Genomic DNA, 20,363 nt, shown 5'->3' with positions numbered 1-20,363 from the left:
TATATTTATATAAAAGCACGATAAATGTGAAAACTTGGAAAATAAAAGAAAAAAGTACAATGTATGTTGCAAATCTTTACTTTTCAGATATTCAGACTTTCCTTATATAAATGTTCTCTTTAATTTCCTTTCAGGTTTAAAAGTTTCACCTTTTTTATCAGTATTCACAATGGAAGATTGGCAGTGATCTCTCTCGTTTAAGGCACATACCTCAGCCCATTTCCTTCTGTCAAAGGAAATTATCTCTATTTCTTTGAAATAAAAAAAAAAGTAGAACTCCAATGCACAGCTACAAAAATGACAAAAGTACCCAAGTACAAATAAAAATAACAACAAAAAAAAACACTTTTGTACCTCATTGTTCCAATGTTGAATGAAAGGTAAACTCCTCAATATTCAGTGCGCAGCGGCAGAAGACTGCAAGGCAAAACTAACACTGCTGGACAAAGTCACTGCAATACTTGATGGCAGTACGGATTAGGGGTGTGACAGCACACATAAGGTTGGTACAGGTACGCCACAGCAGCACAGAGCCAAATGCAAAATATTCTTTCAGTATTTACTGGTAAGATTTTTGTACTGGCAGAGGATAAGCAAGGACAAAAATAATTAAGTTATTTTTTAGTTTGAAAATAACTTACCTTAGCATCAAATAAAAACGGTCCAAAATTTCTTTAATGAAAAAAAAATGCTTCCATTTAAAGTCTTTTTAATTTAATTTGAAAACTTAATTCCACACAAAAGACAACGCAGAAAAAATAGGTAACTTCTCCGAATTTGAAAACTCTGTATCAATAAGCATTTAATAGTGATTCACTGTTTGAACACTAGGTGGCGCTTGTGATGAACTTAGAGGAAATTAAATGTGCGTCTGAACTACGCAAAGCATAACTTAGGTGCAAGGAACCTATTTTATTTCACCCCCGCCTGTCAGCTCTGTGTGTTTCCATTATGGGCTCCTAAATCAGACCGCTTGCAGAAATGACGCACACTGAGGCTGTGAGGCTCCTCCTCCTGCAGGAGTGCTGCTGCTTTTCTTATAAGTGATCCAGGTCCATAGATCTCCCCTAATACAGCATTATTCTTGTGCTGTTTTGTAGTGGTTAAAGTATAAAACCTAAGAAAAGCCTCTCCAGATGGTGGAAGTGTGTAACTAAAATAGATCGTAAAAGACCTGAGCAATCCCAGCTCCCGTGTATGTACAGGGGAGGGACCAATGAATCTGCAGAGAGATTACTCTAAAGACCTTAATTAGTCAATTTAAACTTTATAAGAAGGTGTAACCATACTGGTAAAATTAAGGAGTGGGGAGCATGATCTTATTCTGAACTTTTTCACATTTGTTATATGCGAAGCTGAAATTAATTAACTTATTATCGCAGAGGAATTTTGTAACAATACACAAATGTCTAACAATTAAAGAATGTGAAAAGCATCTCGAAGAAACGATAATCACATACACAAGTATATCTGCTTCTTTCAATCTTGAAAGACGTTACAAGTTTGAATCTTAAAAAAAATGCCTGTGACAAGAGCCTTACTCCTACAGAAGCTGAAATCAGAAGTCGGCCATATTTCAACTGATCTTATTCATGTACCGGTATTTAAAGCTAAAAGCTGTGAAGCACAGCAGTATTTAGTGTGGGTAGCTGGGTTTAAATGCTTTTAAACAACAATACCAACTACGTTTGTCATGTTTAAACTGGAAGAATGCTGGGACCATTCAACCAGGATAAGGGGGTTAAAGAAAATTACAGTGGTTAATGGAAAAGGTTCCTGCAGCAGAAATTTGTTTTAGTGTCTGGTGGTGGATGGTAGAATAACACCTGATGTCAAATATATAGAACACATATAATACTGCTTACCATAAGCCCTCTATGATATGAACATTGGACTTGACAACTTGCTAATGTTCATTCTTCATTGTTGCCGTATCACTGGAAACCCTTACTCTACACACTGCTAATCTTCAGAGCCATGCTTGTAATTATTGCCAGCCATTCTTGCATTGGTTTGGTGTGGAGTGCTTTAGAAAGTCTCTTTTCTCATATTATTTAAGAAAAAAAGCACTAAAAAGCTTTGTTGACTAGGAGTGGTGGTCACCTGTGACTGACCTTTATGTCATCTGATTGCATGTACCTTCAAGTGACGTCTGTACCATGGTGGCTCAAGGACGTATACATGAGCCATCACACCCCTAGTACACATTCTACATTTTAAGAGCTTTGGAGAAAACAATACATACACTTTACAATCAAACAAAAACACATCATGTTTACAGGACCTCTATGCTGAAGACCTTTTCATGAGCTAAGACATTTCAAAACCATAGAAGTACTCATATCGATCCATGTAACCACACGCAAAGCACCAAAGATTTATAGAACAGAGCGTCCGTTTACAGATCAGTTCTGCAGAGCTGTAAAATCCAACATCAAAAATCGAACCACAAACAGAATACAAAAACACCTCTACAAACACTTGTGAGTACCTTACCAGACTAACTAAAATAAAGCCATTAAGATATCAAGTAGACAACGATCTACAGAGGCTGAAGACTTGGAGTTGTAGTCCGTTTTTTTTGTTTTTTTGTTTGTTTGTTTTTTGACAAAAATACCACTTGGTAAAACTTGGTCAAAGCACTGAAACATTTTACAGATTTACAAAAGCAACACAAACAAATGAGAATTTAGCACGAATTAAAACTATGATGTATAAAGTTGTCCTCAGGGCCTTTTAAAGTGACGGCCCATGTCTCAGCCGCAGTGAGTACCTGTGACGTTAGGAAGGTTGGCACAAGGCGCTAGTCTTTCTAGTTCTATAGACAGTGTTCAAGGTTTAACTGGAGTTACATGCATTTTTACAAATAGCTAAAACAGTGACACAATACTGACTCAAGGAAGATGAGCTTTGTCTCACCAGCAAATACAAAAGAAAGGGCTTCCAAAAATAGCCTTGATTCCAGAAAAGGAATATAATTTTATCTGTACATATTCATGGCACATCCCTGTTCTGTTTGGGATTATATTTTCCTAATGTAAAATGGTTTGGGAATGGTAACTTCTTATAAAGTTCCTTTAATTGCCACTTTGTGAGTCTTAATCTTCACATACACCAATTGTTTTCCTCTTTCTGTTTCCATTTTATATCCCTTTTGGAGGAGAAAGTGGAGAGAAGGAGCAGCTATTGCATTATAGCCAAGAACTTGCTCTCCTCAGCGAGGGTGGTGAGGAGGGAACTCATGTCTCCGATGGCCATGTTGCTGAGGCCGGGAGCAACGCTGTTGAAGGTGGTGGATCCTTGAGGTGTGGTGAGGCGTGACGAGGTCCTCGACAGGCCCTGGAACATAGAGGGGCTCAGTACCTCAGAGACCAGGCTACCCTGATCGTAGCCATCCTCCAGGATGGCACCAAAGTCCAGATTTACCCCTTCGTCTAATATTCCTGGAACTTGTCCATCAACTGTGCTGCTGACTAGGTCTGTACCAGGGGAGGGAAGGGCATTTGTGTTTGTGTTGCAGCTGCCTGGTCCCTCAGATGCTGCCATGGACTCTAACAAACTCTGCTCTTTCAACACAGGGAAGGAAGAGGACTTGCAGTCAGCTGGTCCGTAAGTGAGGCAATCCGAAAAGGTTTGTACCATGTTTCCATGATCCAGGTTCTCTAGTTTTAGCCCCGATACATCGCACACAAGAGAACACTGGTCTCCACTCCTCTGTAGCTGTTGGGGTTGGATGGGGTGTTGGTCGATTTCATTCGACTGTGGATTGAAGTACTGCTGGGTTTTGACTACATTTTTGTAATTGTTTATTGGTGGATACGGAGCATGTACTGGTCGATTGTGATCTGGAACGGTTCCCTGGGACAAGTTGGGTACACTGTCCATGGAGGCCCGGGTAAGCATGAGGTTGTTTCCAACCTGCCACATGGTTCTGCTGTTCTGTTGGAAATGGCTCTGTTTTGAAGGCCCAGTGGACATCTGCTGTTTAAGACCTTGAGGAAGAGCCCCATTGATACCCTGTGAGATGTTTGACATGCTGGTACCTCTCATCTCCATGCAGGAGTTGGGCAGTGTCTCCAGCTTCACCCCAGTGTTAACATAACTAGTACTTTGCAACTGATTAGCCTGTTGGCAGCTGCCATGGAAGTCCACAGATGCCTGCTGGGGAATCAGCGTGTTTCGTGACCTGCCAGTTGATGCAGTTGTTGGCTCAGGCCACCTCTCGCACTGCATGTGGTGGCTTTGTAACCTTTGGGGAGACCTCTCAACACTACCTGAGCTTACTTCATTCCACTGAATGGGAAGCTTACTAGGACTCTTCCTCTCTAGTATCTGCTGCGGCTGGAGATAGTGAGATTCAGGGAAGGTACAGTTTACCCCTGCTTCCACGGCGGGGTAGGAGTTGTCCCTTTGGCTAGAATCTATTTGCCCTTCATTTTGAATGTATGAACCACCACTCATCTGATCTTGAGAGTGCAGATACTGCACCAAATCATCTGGCAAAATATCTTCATCTCCAAGAAACAAGCCAGCTACACCATCATCCTCCATTGCGAGGGCTTCCAAGGCTGCATTTTCTGCAATGCTGCCAGTGTTTGTTGAATGCTGCAGGCCTCTCTGCAGGTTGCCCTCTGAGCGCGTGTAGTTCTGAAGGCTAAAACTTCGATATTCAGCTGTAGAGTTATGAGCCAGAGGGGGAAGAGGATTGAGATTATTAAGGCTGTTGAATCGCTGAACTGGAGGCAAACTACAAGTTTCAGGAGCCTGTGTCCGCACCGGGTCACTCGCCCTTCGGTTCCCATTCAGAGTTCCCTCGCCAGGATAAAGAACCCTCCTTCTAAAACCTCCATGCCCCATAAACGCATTGTTGTACCCTCCAGCGGCTTCACCACAACGGGGTGGTCGGACCAAAGGTGGCAGACTGTGATTGCTGCCACCCTCCTCCATCATGGCCATGCGGGTTTTCAGACTCATGCGTTCCATGTTGGGTAGCGGCGTTGGGGGTGGGCCACCAGTAGCTGCTGCGTACTTTGCCTTAAGGTGGTAATGCTGTGCAGGGGTTAAATTGAGCATCCCTCGTGACCCACCTCCTCCTCCAAAGCCAACTCCTCCTCCGCCTCCACAACTCCCACCTGAGAGTGCTCCAACGCCTCCTCCTACTACTCCACCTCCGTACTGGCTAGCCTCACTGGAGCGGCGGGAGGCGTCTGTGGAGATGGGGTCATAAGAGTCAGTGGAGCTGAGATTGTGGAGGCGGCGGTGGTGCTGGGACGGCATCATGCCATCACCCTGGGAAGCCTGGCTGGAGCGCCGACTGGAGAAGCAGGGAGAGATTCCCGAAGAGCGTCGGCTGCTGCTCAGGTAGGCTGAACTGGCGGCGCTCCCGCTGCTGTCGCGCCGGTCTCGGAGCAAATTGAGCACTGTTAGCTCCGTGCTGGCCAACTCAGCGTGAGCAGGTGGCTGAGGAGCAGACACCCCCCACTGTCTGCCCAAGCACGATCCTGAGAAGAGCGGAGGAAGAACGTTAGGAAGGCTGTAGAGGAACCAAGGAAAATGAAGTGTGATGAAAGAAATATTACAGGAGGATTAGAGAGAAGAAGCCAAGAAAAGTTAAGTGTGGAGAGATCTCTCAAACAGATGTTACCATGGACAACTAGCTGCAATTGGCCATGAAACATGATATTACATGCTGTTCTCTCTGATATGATGTACATCTTGATACTATTTTGCAGTGGAACAGAACCTCTTTCAACATTTGTTTTTCCTGAACCCTTCAGGCAGAGCCAGTAAGATGGGAATCAGAATCATTCAGCTCTGTAAATTCTGTCTACAGGTGCTTCCGAGATGTGTTGGAGTAATGAAATGAACACAAGATGTGAGGCCTGAGGAAATTTAACAAAAGTTTCACAAAGTTACACTTACCCTTCCCCAGGATGTTGGGCATTGCCGAACTTTTAGGGGGTGGTGTGGGAGACAGGGACCCAAGCCTGGGCAGCGCTCCGTTCACCTGCTTTAGCCTCTCCATCTTCATGTGCTCCATCCAGCGCAGGGGCCGGCCGATGCTTCGCCTCGCCTGCAGGGTCAGCATGGCCGCGGTGGCCGTGGACACCGTGGAGTCCATAATGGGGGCTGGCTCGCCCTCGCACTCCTCCTCCACCTCCTCTTCATTTTCCTCCTCCTCCTCGTCCTCCTCCAGCCCCTCCCCTGGCGAGCGTCCGGCGCTCACAGCAAGCTGGACTCCACTGCTGGGATAGGCGCTGATGGGGGACTGGTCACTGCTGCATGTAGACTGACCGCCAGGGCTTGGCTGAGACGTCTGATGGACGCAGACAAACAGAAGGCAGCAGCGTAATTAAAGGTTTTAATCAAAACCACACAAGAAACATAAATCATGGCACGACAAGGACGCAATGTAGTGCAAAAGATGGAATTCCTGTAATATTGTGAAAGTTTGCACTACTGGGCATTGAATGTTTGAGTGCCCTCTATGAGATGCACCAATATACATCATTTTGCAGATTTTTTTTCTGCCCTAGGTGTTCATTAATTAATAATGTTAAGCATATGAAATAACCATTTCTGTAAAACAAGATATTTTACCAATTTAAGACAAAATGAGAATCTTTGCCTTCCTATCTTACGAATTATATCAACAAATCCAGCATGTTTGATGAAGAGCAGAAGTTGAAAGCTTAAAAGAATAAAAGAGAGCAACTTGCTGTTATCTGGTGAAAGTCTCACTATCTCACTCATTTAATAAAACAGCTTCTTTTAAAATAGCTTTTCATAGCCTGATTTAAATTTTAAACACATTATCGACACTGAAAATAGCTGATATTTAGACTTCTTCACTCAGTCACGGCACCCACTGTGAAGAGTGTTGAAGCCACTTTTTATGAGGTAGGATGGCGAATTTACTGATCATAAAAAAAGATTATTTGTTGAGATGGTCATTAATGAAGGTCAATTGAAATTCTCTTGTTCATTTGATTACTTAAAGGTGCATCTCAAATTATGAATTTTTTCCAAAGGCATGAGAAGTGCTCAAAGGAAAGCATTGTAATGATAAAAATAACAGAAGTGCTAAAAAACGAGAAGAAATATATATTTTGTTTGGATGGTTGTGGTGAACTGGAGATGGAGAACCAGATTGGGAACACATTTGGCATGCGTATGGTGAAAGTCTGGCTGGCAGACTTTCCTCCAAAGCAGCAGGATGAGATGAAGGGCGAACAAATGTAGTGTCAAACCCATCTCACCTGATTACCCACTGTCCTTAGAAAGGAACGGAGAGAAATGCCGAAGCATTTGGATAGAGGAGAAGATGTATTCATTAGAAGAGGTCAGTGTGAAAACCCTTTCTTCAAATACACTTAGGCATCGGAAGCATAAATTAATTACTGTTTGAACGTTAGTGAACTAAATAAAGACAATATGAGTCAGTAAAGTGGATGATAAAGCAAAAATTGAAGTCTTACCATTGGCTTCTCAGTCTTGATAGATTTCACCTGCAGACATTCATCTTGTTTTGAGGTAGCGTGGTTGTACTCCCTTTGGTCCGTGTATCCACCCAGGGGTAGCTGTCCGGGCGACCTGCCCTGGCTGTTGCCTCCAGGTTCCCGTGGCTGAGGCGGAGGGCGTGGGTAATCGCCACGCTGTTTCTTGGTGACATGCGCCTCTGGCCCGTGTACCGTCTTTACGTGCTTCCGTAAGGAGCTGGGGTCTGTGTAGCGCTTGGTGCAGCCCGGGATTTTGCACACGTACGGTTTCTGAAGGAGAACAAAGAGCAGAATTGAATGAGTTTATTTGAATGGGCTTCCTACACATTTGTCATGTCATAATTGCACACTCTACATACGATCAAAATCATTTTTGGGCCTTTTTCAAACTTTACAATTATTTCTACATAGGTCAGTTTTTAAATATGAAACAATACAAATGTAGGATGGATGGATGATGGACCCATGTTAATACCTCATTGGAGTGTGTTCGGTTCTGATGCTTGGCCCGATCCGACGCGTTGGAAAAAGCCTTGTTACAGCCTTCATGTTCGCACACATAAGGTTTCTCGCCAGTATGGGAACGTAAGTGAGTTTTCAGGTTTTCCAGGCGTGAGTAGGCCTTAGTGCAGCCTTCAAACTGAAGATGGAAAAGAATTATCCCATACACTTTAGATTTTCACATTTAGCTATGAAATATATATTAACATGCACAATACAGTATCATCTGCAGATAGGGTTATATTGACATTTATGAGGATCCTTACTGTGCACTTGTGTGGTTTTTCCCCAGTATGTCTGCGCATGTGGACCACCAGCATGTACTGGGCCTTGAAGGGCTTCTGCTCTCGAGAGCATTCCTCCCATCGGCACACAAATTCCTTCTTTTCTCCGTGGATGTGGTCATTGTTGATGTGCTAGGGGGCGAAGGGAAAGCAAATTTTGTTCATTTTGAAAAGAAAAAACTTTACTGCTCTTCTCCATTTAATTTTTCTGAAAGGTCATTTCCCTTTCAGGTTTTTGTCCTTTTACTAATTTATCCTTTCGCAAAGTGAAAAAAAGGCTTTTGAGACTGCGTTTGATCCGAGTGAGATTTTCAAACCGACCGTGTCACTTGACACGAGTCCGGGTCCTCGTCACTTTGTGACAAGAGCCGACAGTTGTGCTGTGGTTGCAACTTCCAAACTGCGGCTTAGGAAGCACGAGAAATGGCAGAGGGGTGAGAAATCAGAAATTCAGTCAAAGCTTCAGAAATATGAGGCCTTTGTAAGTCCAGTCAAGCATTTCCCTCCATTTTTCTTTTTTTTTTTCATCCACTACACTGTGGTTAAAAACAGGAAAGTGGTGAATGTTGAAAGAATAGAAGAGGTGAAGAGGGGAGGGGGAAAAAAAGCTACAGCCCTCTGGGGAAAAAGTCAACATCGGGTCCCTCTTTAAGAAACAACAGAGAGCTGGCCTCTGGAGCGCCTTTTCTGATGGCAATTTAAACCCGGAGAGACACAATATCCTGACTCTAGGAAACTGGTGCTGTTATGACATTCCTAAGAAGCAGGAAAAAAGGCTTTTTTTTAACCTTAGGGCGGAATACAAGTAAACTGACTTTAAGTTGAAAAGCTTGAGAATTTTGTGCTTTGTTGAATCATTTTTAATAATAATCCATCCAGGGACCAAATAAAAAAAATGGAGGACAAGAAAACAAAGATTTAGCCCAGAAAAACGGTCAACAACATGATTTTTGCACGCACTCACTGTTTCTTCCACAGGCCTTCTTGAACCTTCCACACAATCATGAGCATGACATCCAGCAGACGCCCCACTAGTTTTCATGTCCCACCAAAGGCAATCGCTGAGAAATGATTCAATTAATTCACTCTAAAACATGATTCTGTCCAATTCATACCTTAAATATTTCATATCTTGTCATGTTGCAACAAGAAAATGTCATTAAATACATATTCAAGGCCTATGTTTATTAATTATGCTTCTTCTAATTTCTAATTTGTTTTCACCAATTATTTTCAACAGATGTTAGGAGGCATTAATACTATTGATATGCATTTTTATCATCAAATAGCAACTGTAATTCTCATGAGGCATTTCTGTAATTTTAAAGTGACAAGCCCAGAACTACAGGGGAGAATGGTTGGACAATTGGATGATCAGAGACTTTAAATCAATCTCCTTCCCATGTTGGCCAGCTCTTCAAAAAATAAAAAAATAAAACAACCCTGACTCTTCCTCTCTTTTTCTTCGTCTTCAAGAGGCAATCCCGGCGGCAAGCGATCGGTCTGCTGTGACCTGTGTTCGATATCCTGCGGCTGAGAGCGATGGGAGAGTGCTGTAGAGTTGGATCATGTGCTGGCAGCTGGCAAACTCACACACATTTACTGTTTGAACAAATGAAGGAGGTCGTTGACGGGCGTGATGCATTAGGCTCTGGGCTGACAGTGAGGGGGACAGGCAACACCGCAGGGGGAAGTGGAGAGGGGGGGTTGCGGGGGCAGGACTGCAGAGAAACCTAATGGCATGATCTAATGGCAATTCTTATTGAATCAATAATCTCCATGCTGAGCAGACAGGTCCCGTTGGTCGGCTAAATCGACAAACAGGTGCTGATAGCGGTGGCGCGGTGGGTTATTCATCTTCCCCCTGCCAGCTTATCGGCCAACAACTGTAAAAATGCCACCAAGATGGATTTAGGAGGGAGCAGCACGACAGGAAACGCATGGGACACGGACACAGGGGACACAGGCACCGGCTGTGACGTATGAACTGTGTGCTTCCACACACGCACAGGTGCAGGCACTGTTCTCTTGGTTCAGCCCCCTGTGGTTCACAGCTAACATATAGCACATACTTCTTAGGCACCAGCACCAAAGACGGCAAAAAGGCCTGGGTTGTGTCAGTAGCGGGTTGAACATGCTCAAAAAGTCTAGAAATTTTGAAGTGAAAGTAAGAGAAGTCGGATAATGGCTCAACAACAAACCCTAAACAGCAGTTTCTTGGACCAAGACCCTTGACATTCACCTTATTTTAATGGAGAGCTACAAAATGTTTTACAGGCAACAACTCTAAAGCAGGCATGTACTGAACAGGAAGTCAGCCATTTTGTATAAAAAATGCCACATTCAAGCCATCTCTAGCTTTTCCCTTCAATAGAAATTCCTCCTAGATGAGGCGTCAGCTTCAAACTTGATCATCATTCTTTTAAGGCATGGGGAACTGAAAGTTATCAAAAGCTTGAGTTTTAATTTAGGGATGTGGCTGTGGCCAACCAGAAAATCATTAACAACAGAAACTCCTGTTTTACTTAATGATGTCCATCTTTGACCTTCTTCACTTCAACAACTTTCTCCTTTGACAGAAGCTTGTGAAATTTGGTATATGTTATCCAACACAAATAACCTCAAATCCCAACAGGAAGTTGGTCATTTCGGATGAAAGGGTTCTTTTTGTACACTTTACATGGCTGAACTCAAACAACAGCAAACAGATTTACCGATTCATTCAATTTTTAATGCTTTGGGGAAATAAAAATCAATAAAATATTGATGCCTGGCCAAGCACATGGACATGGCCAGACTTTAAGAACCAATCTCCAAGCCCACTAAAAGTTTCTGTGCAGTCTCCAGCCAAACACTTACAGGATTGTGGTCCTCCCCAAACCGTAGTAGCCAAACTAGAAGTTGGCACAACTCAAAGAGAGATCGTTCAATTCCAAAAAAAATGCTTTTATGTATTATTCACAGACGCTAACCGAACGCAATTCCAGGCTCAAAGCTTCTGACCACTAAAGTGCAAGGGGTCATTCAATGCTGCTTTGCAGCTTTAACAATTTGAATTATAGCTTTATGCTGTTTTCCAACATCTCAACACTTGATATTGGAATACACTAAATCATATCATTTTCTTCCCTGCTACTTCCCACTATTTGTTCACTTCAGTATTCATTTCCATGTTTCCTTATCAAACCCTCTTTGGGACGCTGCCCTCATGCATTAGAATGCAAGCGTGCATGAAAAGAGGGTCTGTTTACAAGGCAATTTCACAAAGCGATGGGACCCGCAACACCATTTAGCTTTATCAAACATTGCCTAATAAATCATATGCTCTTTTGTGATGTCAGTTGCTGAAATGCTTTGTATAAAGAGAGGTGGGGAGAAAAAAAAAGCACAGAAAAGGAAAAGATGGAAGGCAATGAGAGGGAGAGAGAGATAGAGAGAGAAAGAGAGAGATTAAATGAAAGTGGGAATTGAGAGTGGGTTAGTGAGAAAAGGAGGGAGGATGAGAGAAAGCGAATGAGAAGCAGGGGCCAGGGAGCTGAAATTGGCATGTGTAATTCAGCAGTCTTTTCATCTTGGAGTAAGATACTCTAGACAGATAAGGGCCTAATCCTTCTCATGATCAAAAAAAGCAACGTTTTACCAATTAAAGGCCTGTGCCAGCAGCCAGAGAGGGCTGAAGGGGGGGTGTGCTTTCAGACTGTGCCAGCGTTTATCATTCTTTAACACTGGGGAAGCACACAACAGGAGTTTTAACAAGGCTGCACACATGGAGTAACAGCTTTCCATCTGAGAGCATTACAACGCCGAGTGTGTGTTTGACCTGGTGATAAAACATATGAACCTCTGAGACCTTCAGCAGCCCTAATAACAAACTTTGGAAATATTTTGTTTGCTTGAAAGTCTACCTAAACACCATATCATCTAAAGCTTTCACATACTACTATTGGATAAATTGGGTTTGTTAGCATTTGTTGGGATTTCAGCCAATAACTGGCTGTAAAATTTCCTTTTAGTGATGATTTTTAGAAGTGAACCTCAACATTTGAGCTTCCTTTCCTAAAATAAACTTGGAACGGTATTGAGTTTTCTTTTGGAGAAAGAACATTTTACATTTGCATCTTGCTTTGATTGAAAGATCAGCCAGAAAGCTCATCTGCAGTCTGGACACTGAATCTTCAGAGCTAAGACCGGGCCACCTGTGAGTGTTCTGGGACAGGGCTGGGGTCCACAGCAAAAACCCGCTGGTCATTATTAGTAAACTAAAATCAATTTGTGCTTTAATGTCAGACTCCAGGAATCTCCAATAACACCAGAAAAAGTAAATAGATTTATTGCAAGTTGTTACAATGATGTCACTAAGTTATCCACACTGTGCCCTTGTAGACTTATCTGCTGTGAAAATGTTCTAAAAGATCAACAATAAAATAATAATAAGGTTGTTGAGCAAGGCTGTAATAATAGGAAATTATGCCAATAAGGGGTTGGCCTCTATGGCAACAAAAAGCTGAATAAAAGCCAACTTCAAGAGATACATTAAAAAAAGCCACCAGGCCTTATCTTTAAAAGTGTTCCCTCTGAGGGGAAAAAGAGGAGGGGAGAAAGTAAAATAGAAAATGAGAGAGCAAGAAAGAGAGGGGGAAGTGTCCCCAAAAAGAGGGGGGAGGGCTAGAGAATGTTGAGCTTAAACCACGATGGAGAGGTAGAACGAGTAGAAATACAATAAATCAAATAAATCTCGCAAACTACAAAATTGACACCCGCCTCGCTTTTGCTGACTGGGTAGGCCTGATAAAGTGGGCCAAATTGCATAGATCTGATGTTTATCTTATCGGTGGCACCGTGAGTGCTTATACGCGTGTGATAAAGGGAACGCCGGTGAAAAGAATGTTTGAGGGGTGCAGAAATATGCATCAAGAGCACTACAGGAAGCGCTTTTGTACAAGGGGGGAAGCAATGAGGGTGGCGTGAAGGCTTAATTCCAAAATTAGGCCAACCACAAAGAAAAAGGGATATTTCACTGTGGATTTCTTACTTGTAACACTTCAGAAAGTGAGTACGTCTTGACAGACTTGTCAAGCACTTCTGAAAATGAAACTTAAACATTAGAACTGCTTCAGTTAAGGGGAAACTGATGGATTTTTTTTTTCTCATAACGCTTTTCCTCCCTGAAGCTGTTTCAGAAGACAAGTACGGGGGAAGGGACGCACCATTGTTTGGATATATGGAAATCCCCTCCACCACCACCGGCACCACCACCACCGCCGCTGCCATCCCAAACCCCTCCCAGAGAGTGAAGAGAGCCACTGTGGTCCAAATACTGTACTTATCCTATTACTGAGGGGGTGGGGGTGTGGAGAGATAAGAGCATTTTCCCGTCCGCTCTGCTGAATTAGAGGGGCAGGGAGTCTGTAGGCGAGGACTGTTATTGGCATCTCTCCGCACATCTCCATGTGCATTAAAAATGAGAAATAAAACATCATATCAGAAAGTCTGATGCCAGAGAAAAAAAACATTTCCAAGACAGAAACGTGAAAACTAATCAGAGAGGACATATTGTTTCCCTATGAAGGCAACCGGGCTGTGAGTACAGCAGGGGGAGAAGGTGAGCAATATTCGCCTCCACTTCTCTCCCAACTGCTTTTACTCATCCAACCTCCTGAAACAGGGGCAAGAAGTTGTCAAGATCCTCAACCTTTTGAGCTGAGCCCTTCAAACACGGGAGGCAAGCCCATTTCGTGCTGAGGATATCAATTATAGATAGAGGTTACCACCGCAGCTGAGGATTGCGATGTCAAGACGGCAAGTAGACAGCTGTGGAGAGCTTAGGATCTTTCTATCAGATGTGTCCTGATGTGTTTCTCAGCTGCACATGTCTGTGTGAGCCCTTCCCCATCGCTTGTATGGGTGTAATTTCATCGCTTGTCCAACTCCAGTTTGGTTTCCCGCTCAGATGAAGGGTAAGTGGTTCAGATGCTGCAAAGCAAAGCTAAAAGCACCTCTGGCCACAGTAGGGGTGACACGATGATTACGCTAATGGCATCTTTTTTTTTTTTTTAGCTTTCCACAAAGCCACAGGCGAAGTATGACCGGGAAACATCCATCTCCAGGCGTCTGCAAGAATTATGATAACAGACAGGGAGTTGGTTCGGTCTGGTAGAGTACACAGAATTCTGTGAGGCTTAACCCGCCAAATAAGTTCACACCATCCAGCTGTGAGATGGGACTCCAGCTTCTGAGCCCATTATCACGATCCGTGGAACCAATCAGGAATTCAGCATTACTAACGTTCAGCGCTCAAGGCCCTCACTCTGCTGTGGCCTGCCAGACACAGAAGCTGAGGTCCGGTGAGATAGGTGGGGAAAAAAAAAAAACCCCAGCTTGTCTGTTTTTTTGAGCAGCTCTGTAGGATTGTACACCTGTTGTGTCTTACTGGTCTGGCAAAGGAAGCTAATCTTATGGAGAGGCATAAACGCTTGTCCCTTTTCTCTGATAATGCCTCCAGTCTCCCAGCTATGCTGCCAAACAAGCTGTACTTTTTTTTATCTTGTTCTAATTATACTGTCATGAACGTTTAAAATTCCTCCCACTAACCTCAGTTAGTGTAGAGTTTGAAATGGAGTACTTGTGTTTTTGGTGATTTCACTTAGCAGTACATTGCTTGATCTTGCGGTCAGTTTGCTAATCGTTACATTCCCGAGACGACGGGCAGCTGTGTTAAATGTGTTTTACTTATGGAAGACTACAGAGGAAGAAAGCCTTCATATATTGTGAGGGCTGCTGGATACTTACTTGTACCAGCTGTTCCTGGGTGTCAAACTCACGGCAGCAGTTCTCCCAGTGGCAGTTTGTCTCGTAAACCACCTCCGGCTCCTGTTTGCTCTCGTCTTTGTCGCCTTCCTCCTTCACCAGAGTCATCCCATCAGGATGGTCCTGAACAACCAGTGGGAACCAATACACTGAGACTGATGTAACACAAGAGGCGTTTAATAACATATGCTTCAGCTCACAAACATATAAACCGGTCATAAATTAGATTTTTCACAGGCACAGCAGAGAGTTATTGCCTACACGTCTCAAACATGTGTGTCTGGCCTTGCTTGGCTCTATGAGGGGTAAATATAGCAGAAGAAGCCACTCTGAATTTTTGGAAGATTTTATCCTCAACATGCCTAGACTCTGAGCTACTGCAGAAGAGGCTTCCACTGCAAACCCCAGTTTATTTCAAGCTACCGTCTTATAATCAGCTTTTTCCCCCCTTGCCATTTGCTTACATTTTGCTTTCACTTTTTCAAAGCCCCTTAATTTTTTTTTGATTAAACAAGAGCAAAATCTATTTTCTCTCTCATCTCAAAAAATCTAAGTGATTAGAAAACACCAACAAAACATCATGTAAGAGAATAAATATTGAGTGCTGTTGTAGCCACATTGCGTACGATCATCACTTGGATTATGATTGGCAATCATCCTTCATATTTGAATTGAACAAACAGTTCAAATATTAGTTCATATGAAATGTCCTTTTGGTAGAGTAGAACGATTATGCAACAGAAAACTGCAATGGCTTTTTAAAATAAGAATTTGGTGCATTCCTTTGAGTTCATAGGAGATCATCTTTTGAGTGTTGATGAAGGTTCAGGAATGCTTTAACTTGACAAGGCCAAGTTCCATAAAAATCTTGCAATTGATCATGAGTGTCTGCAGCTGGTCATTTCTGCTTGACTCCTACTCGGAACAATGGGGAAACTCCAAGGAATTCAGATTTAAGATAAAGAAGTGGAGATTTACACAAGTCGAGAGAAAACACGTCTAAATAACTGCCGCGTAAAATCAGTCTAAACAATTATGTGTGAGTGAAAGTTATTGCCAGATGTGCAAAGATTTTGCAAAGGCCTGGATGACGACCAATAGGACATGGGTCGGTCCTGAAAACACTGGCTATATTTTGCCAAGTCAGTGGATAATAAATGTAGATCTAGTTTAACAAACAATTAAAATGTGTTTGTTAAACTAAACCGTAATAATGAACCGATTTCCTTATTAAACTGTATGGGTGAGGTCACATTTTTAAGAGTTAAAGAAAAGCAAACTGAAGTCATCTCTGTATGGAAGATCTAATTCTGTGACTGCACATTCAGCAGCTGTTCTCAGTTCTTTAACTACCTTCTGTAACTCTGCAGCAAATAAATACATTGGATGTTATTCTGGGAAGTTTAATTTATTTGGACAAAAAGATAAGGTGCACTTTGAACAACCCTGGACTTGAGGAAGTGCTGAGCTTGTAGTTCTGGACAATTGACTCAACGATAGAATCAGTAACTGATTTTAAATTGAATTTATTTATAAAGCGCCAAGCCATAAGAAGGCACTTTGCAGAACAAAAAGGTCCAATTCATACCTTTTTATTTAGATTTGGTCCAAATTCAATTCAAGGCGATCTAATTCAGGAGACAGAACCCACCTGCACACTCACCGCTCCGGGACTCGGCAACTCATCCTCCGGTTTCATTTTGGACCGCTTGTGATGCATCGGGTCGCCGGTGCTGCTCACAGCTGACTCGCTAGTCGGCTTGGCCTTTGGTAAAGACAAAACGCAAAAACGTTTCCAACTTTATCATTCCCCCCCTCTAATTGCACCGTGCTCAGTATCCCAGTAGTTTTACCCTTCATAGGAACATTAAAAATGCATGTAATGCTTATAAGCAAATCCAATTATTTACTTAATCAACAAGACAAAACTGGTGGGGTTGACTCATAATGATTTCTGCAACTGAAGCTTTAAACTGAGCCAGCAAAGAACTATGCAATTCAGTGTATCACATTAGCGTCTCTAATCAGTGCAATTAAAGCAATCTTATGAACCAATTCCACCAATGAATGACCCGGATTTGGCCCTGGCCTAAATACGCCCTCGGGAGGATTCCTGTAACACAATAAGCTATTTGAGAGGAGAAAAATTAACAGAACTTTTAAACATCTGGAAAATGAGACGGTGTTATTCCAGAGAATGCTGAGCTTTTCACATAACTAAACAACTGCTTCATTTCTGCTAAAAGACCCGTTTCTGAGTTGTGTTTAGGTATTCATTATAGAGTCAGGAAATAAGTGTCTGCTCCTTCAGGCTCGACTGAGATCTTCCGATGTCCACCTGTCTTCTGGAAAAAGATTTCATGGTTACATGAAACAAAGATCTGTTCGGTGGAGTCAAGTTAGATGCTTTCAAATGTAGAAACACTGTACAACTGTCAAGCATGGTAGTGGTAGCATCATGCCGAGTGAGTCCTTTGAACATAAAACCAAACATTTCGACATCTAGCAAGTGAGATCAGTGGTTTTGTTTTGGAAAACGCTGAGCTTTTTGATGCCTCGTGTTTCCAACTTGCGTCGCATTTGAGCTGAGCTACATATTCATTTCTGAGGCAAGAACGAAGCACCTGTTCTAACGTCCACAACTTCGAGCTTTACTGAAATGAATCTATTTTTAAAGGTTTTTGTGACACTCTTTGTTCAGGAAGAAGAGGAAGACGTGCTGCAAATGGAACCGGAGCTGAACCAGTGACAGCCTCTGCATATGGAAAGAAAGTTTTAGGATTAAAACGAAAAAATATTGTCACTGTCTCATAAGACAAGCACTGACAAAACGACATTTTCTTCGGTTTAGTCCAATTTCTGAAAATCATGGGATCATGGGAAGAGAAAGGACGGGTAATAAACAGAATATTTACTTGAAATGCGGGGCCGCACATAACGTAAGGATTGAGAAAAAAAAAACTGGGGGAAACCCCTTTGGATCCATCCATCCATGTCAATATTCCCCACTCCTCCACATCCTTGCTCTCTCTCTAGTGATTAATGGATTCAGCAGAGGGATTCTATGCTAACAAGCCCCTGGTTGTTTGCTGCCGCCACGCTCTCGTCGTGTGCGCGACGGGCTGAAAACAGGAAACAACACGAGTAGGAGGAAGGAAAGTCCCAGGAGAGGAGCGCGTCGAGGGGACGGGGGTCCTGCCTGTACCTGCGCTTGCTTGGCCGATCCCGTTCACAAGTGGCTGGCATGCGACGCCGCCATCCATTAACGCGTGATGATGAATCGCAGAGGCCGCTGTGCTCACCTGTGACGAGTCGTTGGAGATGACCGAGCGATCGCCGGCGCCGAGCCCAGTCGGGGGGATGCCAGGCACGGGACGCTGGCTGGCAAAGGCCGGCGTAGGGTGGACTAATGGCGGGCTGTGGCCGAAGGCGGAGCCCACGATCCCCGGCTGGCGGCCCATCAGCTGATGGTGGACGTGTAACGCCACCGGAGTTGGAGGGTAGGGGAAGTTCAACGGGCTGGAGAGACAACAGAGTAAAACAACTCTAAACAATACTTCAAACGTTAATTACAGAAGCAATGAGGCAAAGGAGGGGAAGTTCAAGTGAGTAAATGGATTGTTCTGGATAACTCCTCACCCTGAGGGCAATCTGACATGAGATGGTGTGGTAATGCCAGAACCAGGGGGGCTGCTGGGAAATAAAGCTTGTTAACACAGTGAATTATCAAGTGGTTTGTGTAAGACAGTGTGTCATTCCTCCACTGGGCAAAATAATACAGATAATAAATAACCGTTAATCTATCTTGGAGCCATGTAAATAAAGTCGCAGCACTTTCCTTCCTCTCACAGTCCTCTGGAAATCGTTCATACCGCTTGAATCTTTTTCACACTTTGTCACGTTACAGTCACAAACTTTAACTTCCTTTACAATAATTTTATGTGATCAACACAAATAAAATCAGAGGAGTGTGTTTTTGTATCAGCCCCTCTGAATCAATACTTCTTCTCAACCAGCTTTGAGGATCTCATTAAAAACATAATAATAAATTCTCTACATTGTTCTTTGCAAAACATCTCAATGAGTAAATTGTGATGAATAATATCTGTACACATCAGACTTCAGGCCCTGACACACATTTTTCATTTGGATTTAGTTCTGGACTTTGACAATGGTGTCCAAATCGAGGTCCGTGGGCCATTTGTGGTCTTCTGAATGATTTTTAGTGATTTAATTCAAGAATTGGACACATCTGACCAGTAGCTCATTCAGACAGGCACATGTATTATCTTTTAGTTCATAGATATTCAAACTTTTTTTTTGCTATGAAGTCCAGCATTTTCGAATTGAAAACACTTGTTGGGGCACTTTTTTTTTTCTTTTTTTTTTGCATTAATGTACTATTAACACAGGAAGACACATTTCTACTTACTTTTTATTTGCTGAAAAACAAACTGAAAATTGAGGATTTTATCAAAATTAAACAGATTTTTTAGACCAGGAATCTTTGACATATGAAATTTGTCAAATTTTTTGGACTAAGCTCAGGAACAGCAAGGTTTCATGTTTCACCAGCATGGTGGTGCGTTAAAAGCAAATACCAAAATAAAAAATGCATGTCACACTTATTGTTATTTGCAACAAAACCGTGAAAGACATGTATTACTTTCCTTTCATTTCCCGCTGCAGAAATCACACTGCTTTGATTTCTGATTAAATGCATCGAAGTTTTTGGTTGCAACGTGACAACAACGTGGAACAATTCACGGTAATTATGCAAGGCGCTGTGTTAATCTGCAGACTGAGCTAACTTTGTTGATCATAAAAATCCCAGAAGCCTCCTCTGTGTAACGATCGTTAAACCTCCGGATAAACATGGATCTGTGTGGCTCGGCTTCATTCATTCTGCACGCTGACAATTGGCTCTACCCGCGACCCATATGTCTGCTGATCTTATTATGAGCCGAGTGGAAATCAATGGACCGAGACACATTTGGAGGCCCATCCGCTTGTCATATCACTCATCAGTCTGTTGGCTCTGGCTATTTGGATCCTGTCACTCGGACAGTGGCTGAGCGTGGAGCATGATTGATTAGCTCCCTTTTACAGATTGCTGATCAATGGCTGAGGGTGGGGCAATGGATCTTTCCCATTTTTCCCCCTCTTCTCCGCTCTTTTCTTCTGCTTTGCTTTGCCTCTCCGCCAGTACCGGTGCATGATGTATGTGATGTTTCCCTGAGGTGTGCTGGATGACTGACACAAGCCGCCTGGG

At 42.9% G+C, this 20,363-nt stretch overlaps 1 protein-coding gene across 3 annotated transcripts in view; it reads right to left on the bottom strand.

Annotated features, from left to right (window-relative positions):
* Positions 1-148: 148 nt before the first annotated feature.
* Positions 149-20,363, bottom strand: part of gli3 (GLI family zinc finger 3) — a 121,480-nt gene continuing 101,265 nt past the window's right edge. For 2 of the 3 annotated variants that reach the window (XM_007565945.2, XM_007565946.2), the window contains exons 8-15: positions 18,394-18,610; positions 16,743-16,856; positions 15,074-15,214; positions 8,267-8,416; positions 7,975-8,139; positions 7,479-7,769; positions 5,923-6,316; positions 149-5,501 (exon numbers count right to left, since the gene is read on the bottom strand). In XM_007565945.2, the coding sequence (XP_007566007.1) occupies positions 3,184-5,501; positions 5,923-6,316; positions 7,479-7,769; positions 7,975-8,139; positions 8,267-8,416; positions 15,074-15,214; positions 16,743-16,856; positions 18,394-18,610 (3,790 nt within the window). In that variant the 3' untranslated portion in view covers positions 149-3,183. The remainder of the gene's footprint in view (positions 5,502-5,922; positions 6,317-7,478; positions 7,770-7,974; positions 8,140-8,266; positions 8,417-15,073; positions 15,215-16,742; positions 16,857-18,393; positions 18,611-20,363) is intronic. The other variant, XR_001663919.1, reaches the window with a different exon arrangement.

Source organism: Poecilia formosa, unplaced genomic scaffold (genome assembly GCF_000485575.1).
Source record: "Poecilia formosa unplaced genomic scaffold, Poecilia_formosa-5.1.2 Scaffold184, whole genome shotgun sequence".
NCBI classification, from domain to species: domain Eukaryota; kingdom Metazoa; phylum Chordata; class Actinopteri; order Cyprinodontiformes; family Poeciliidae; genus Poecilia; species Poecilia formosa.
Note: the sequence above shows the minus strand (reverse complement) of the source record. Positions and strands in the feature narration are given on the sequence as shown.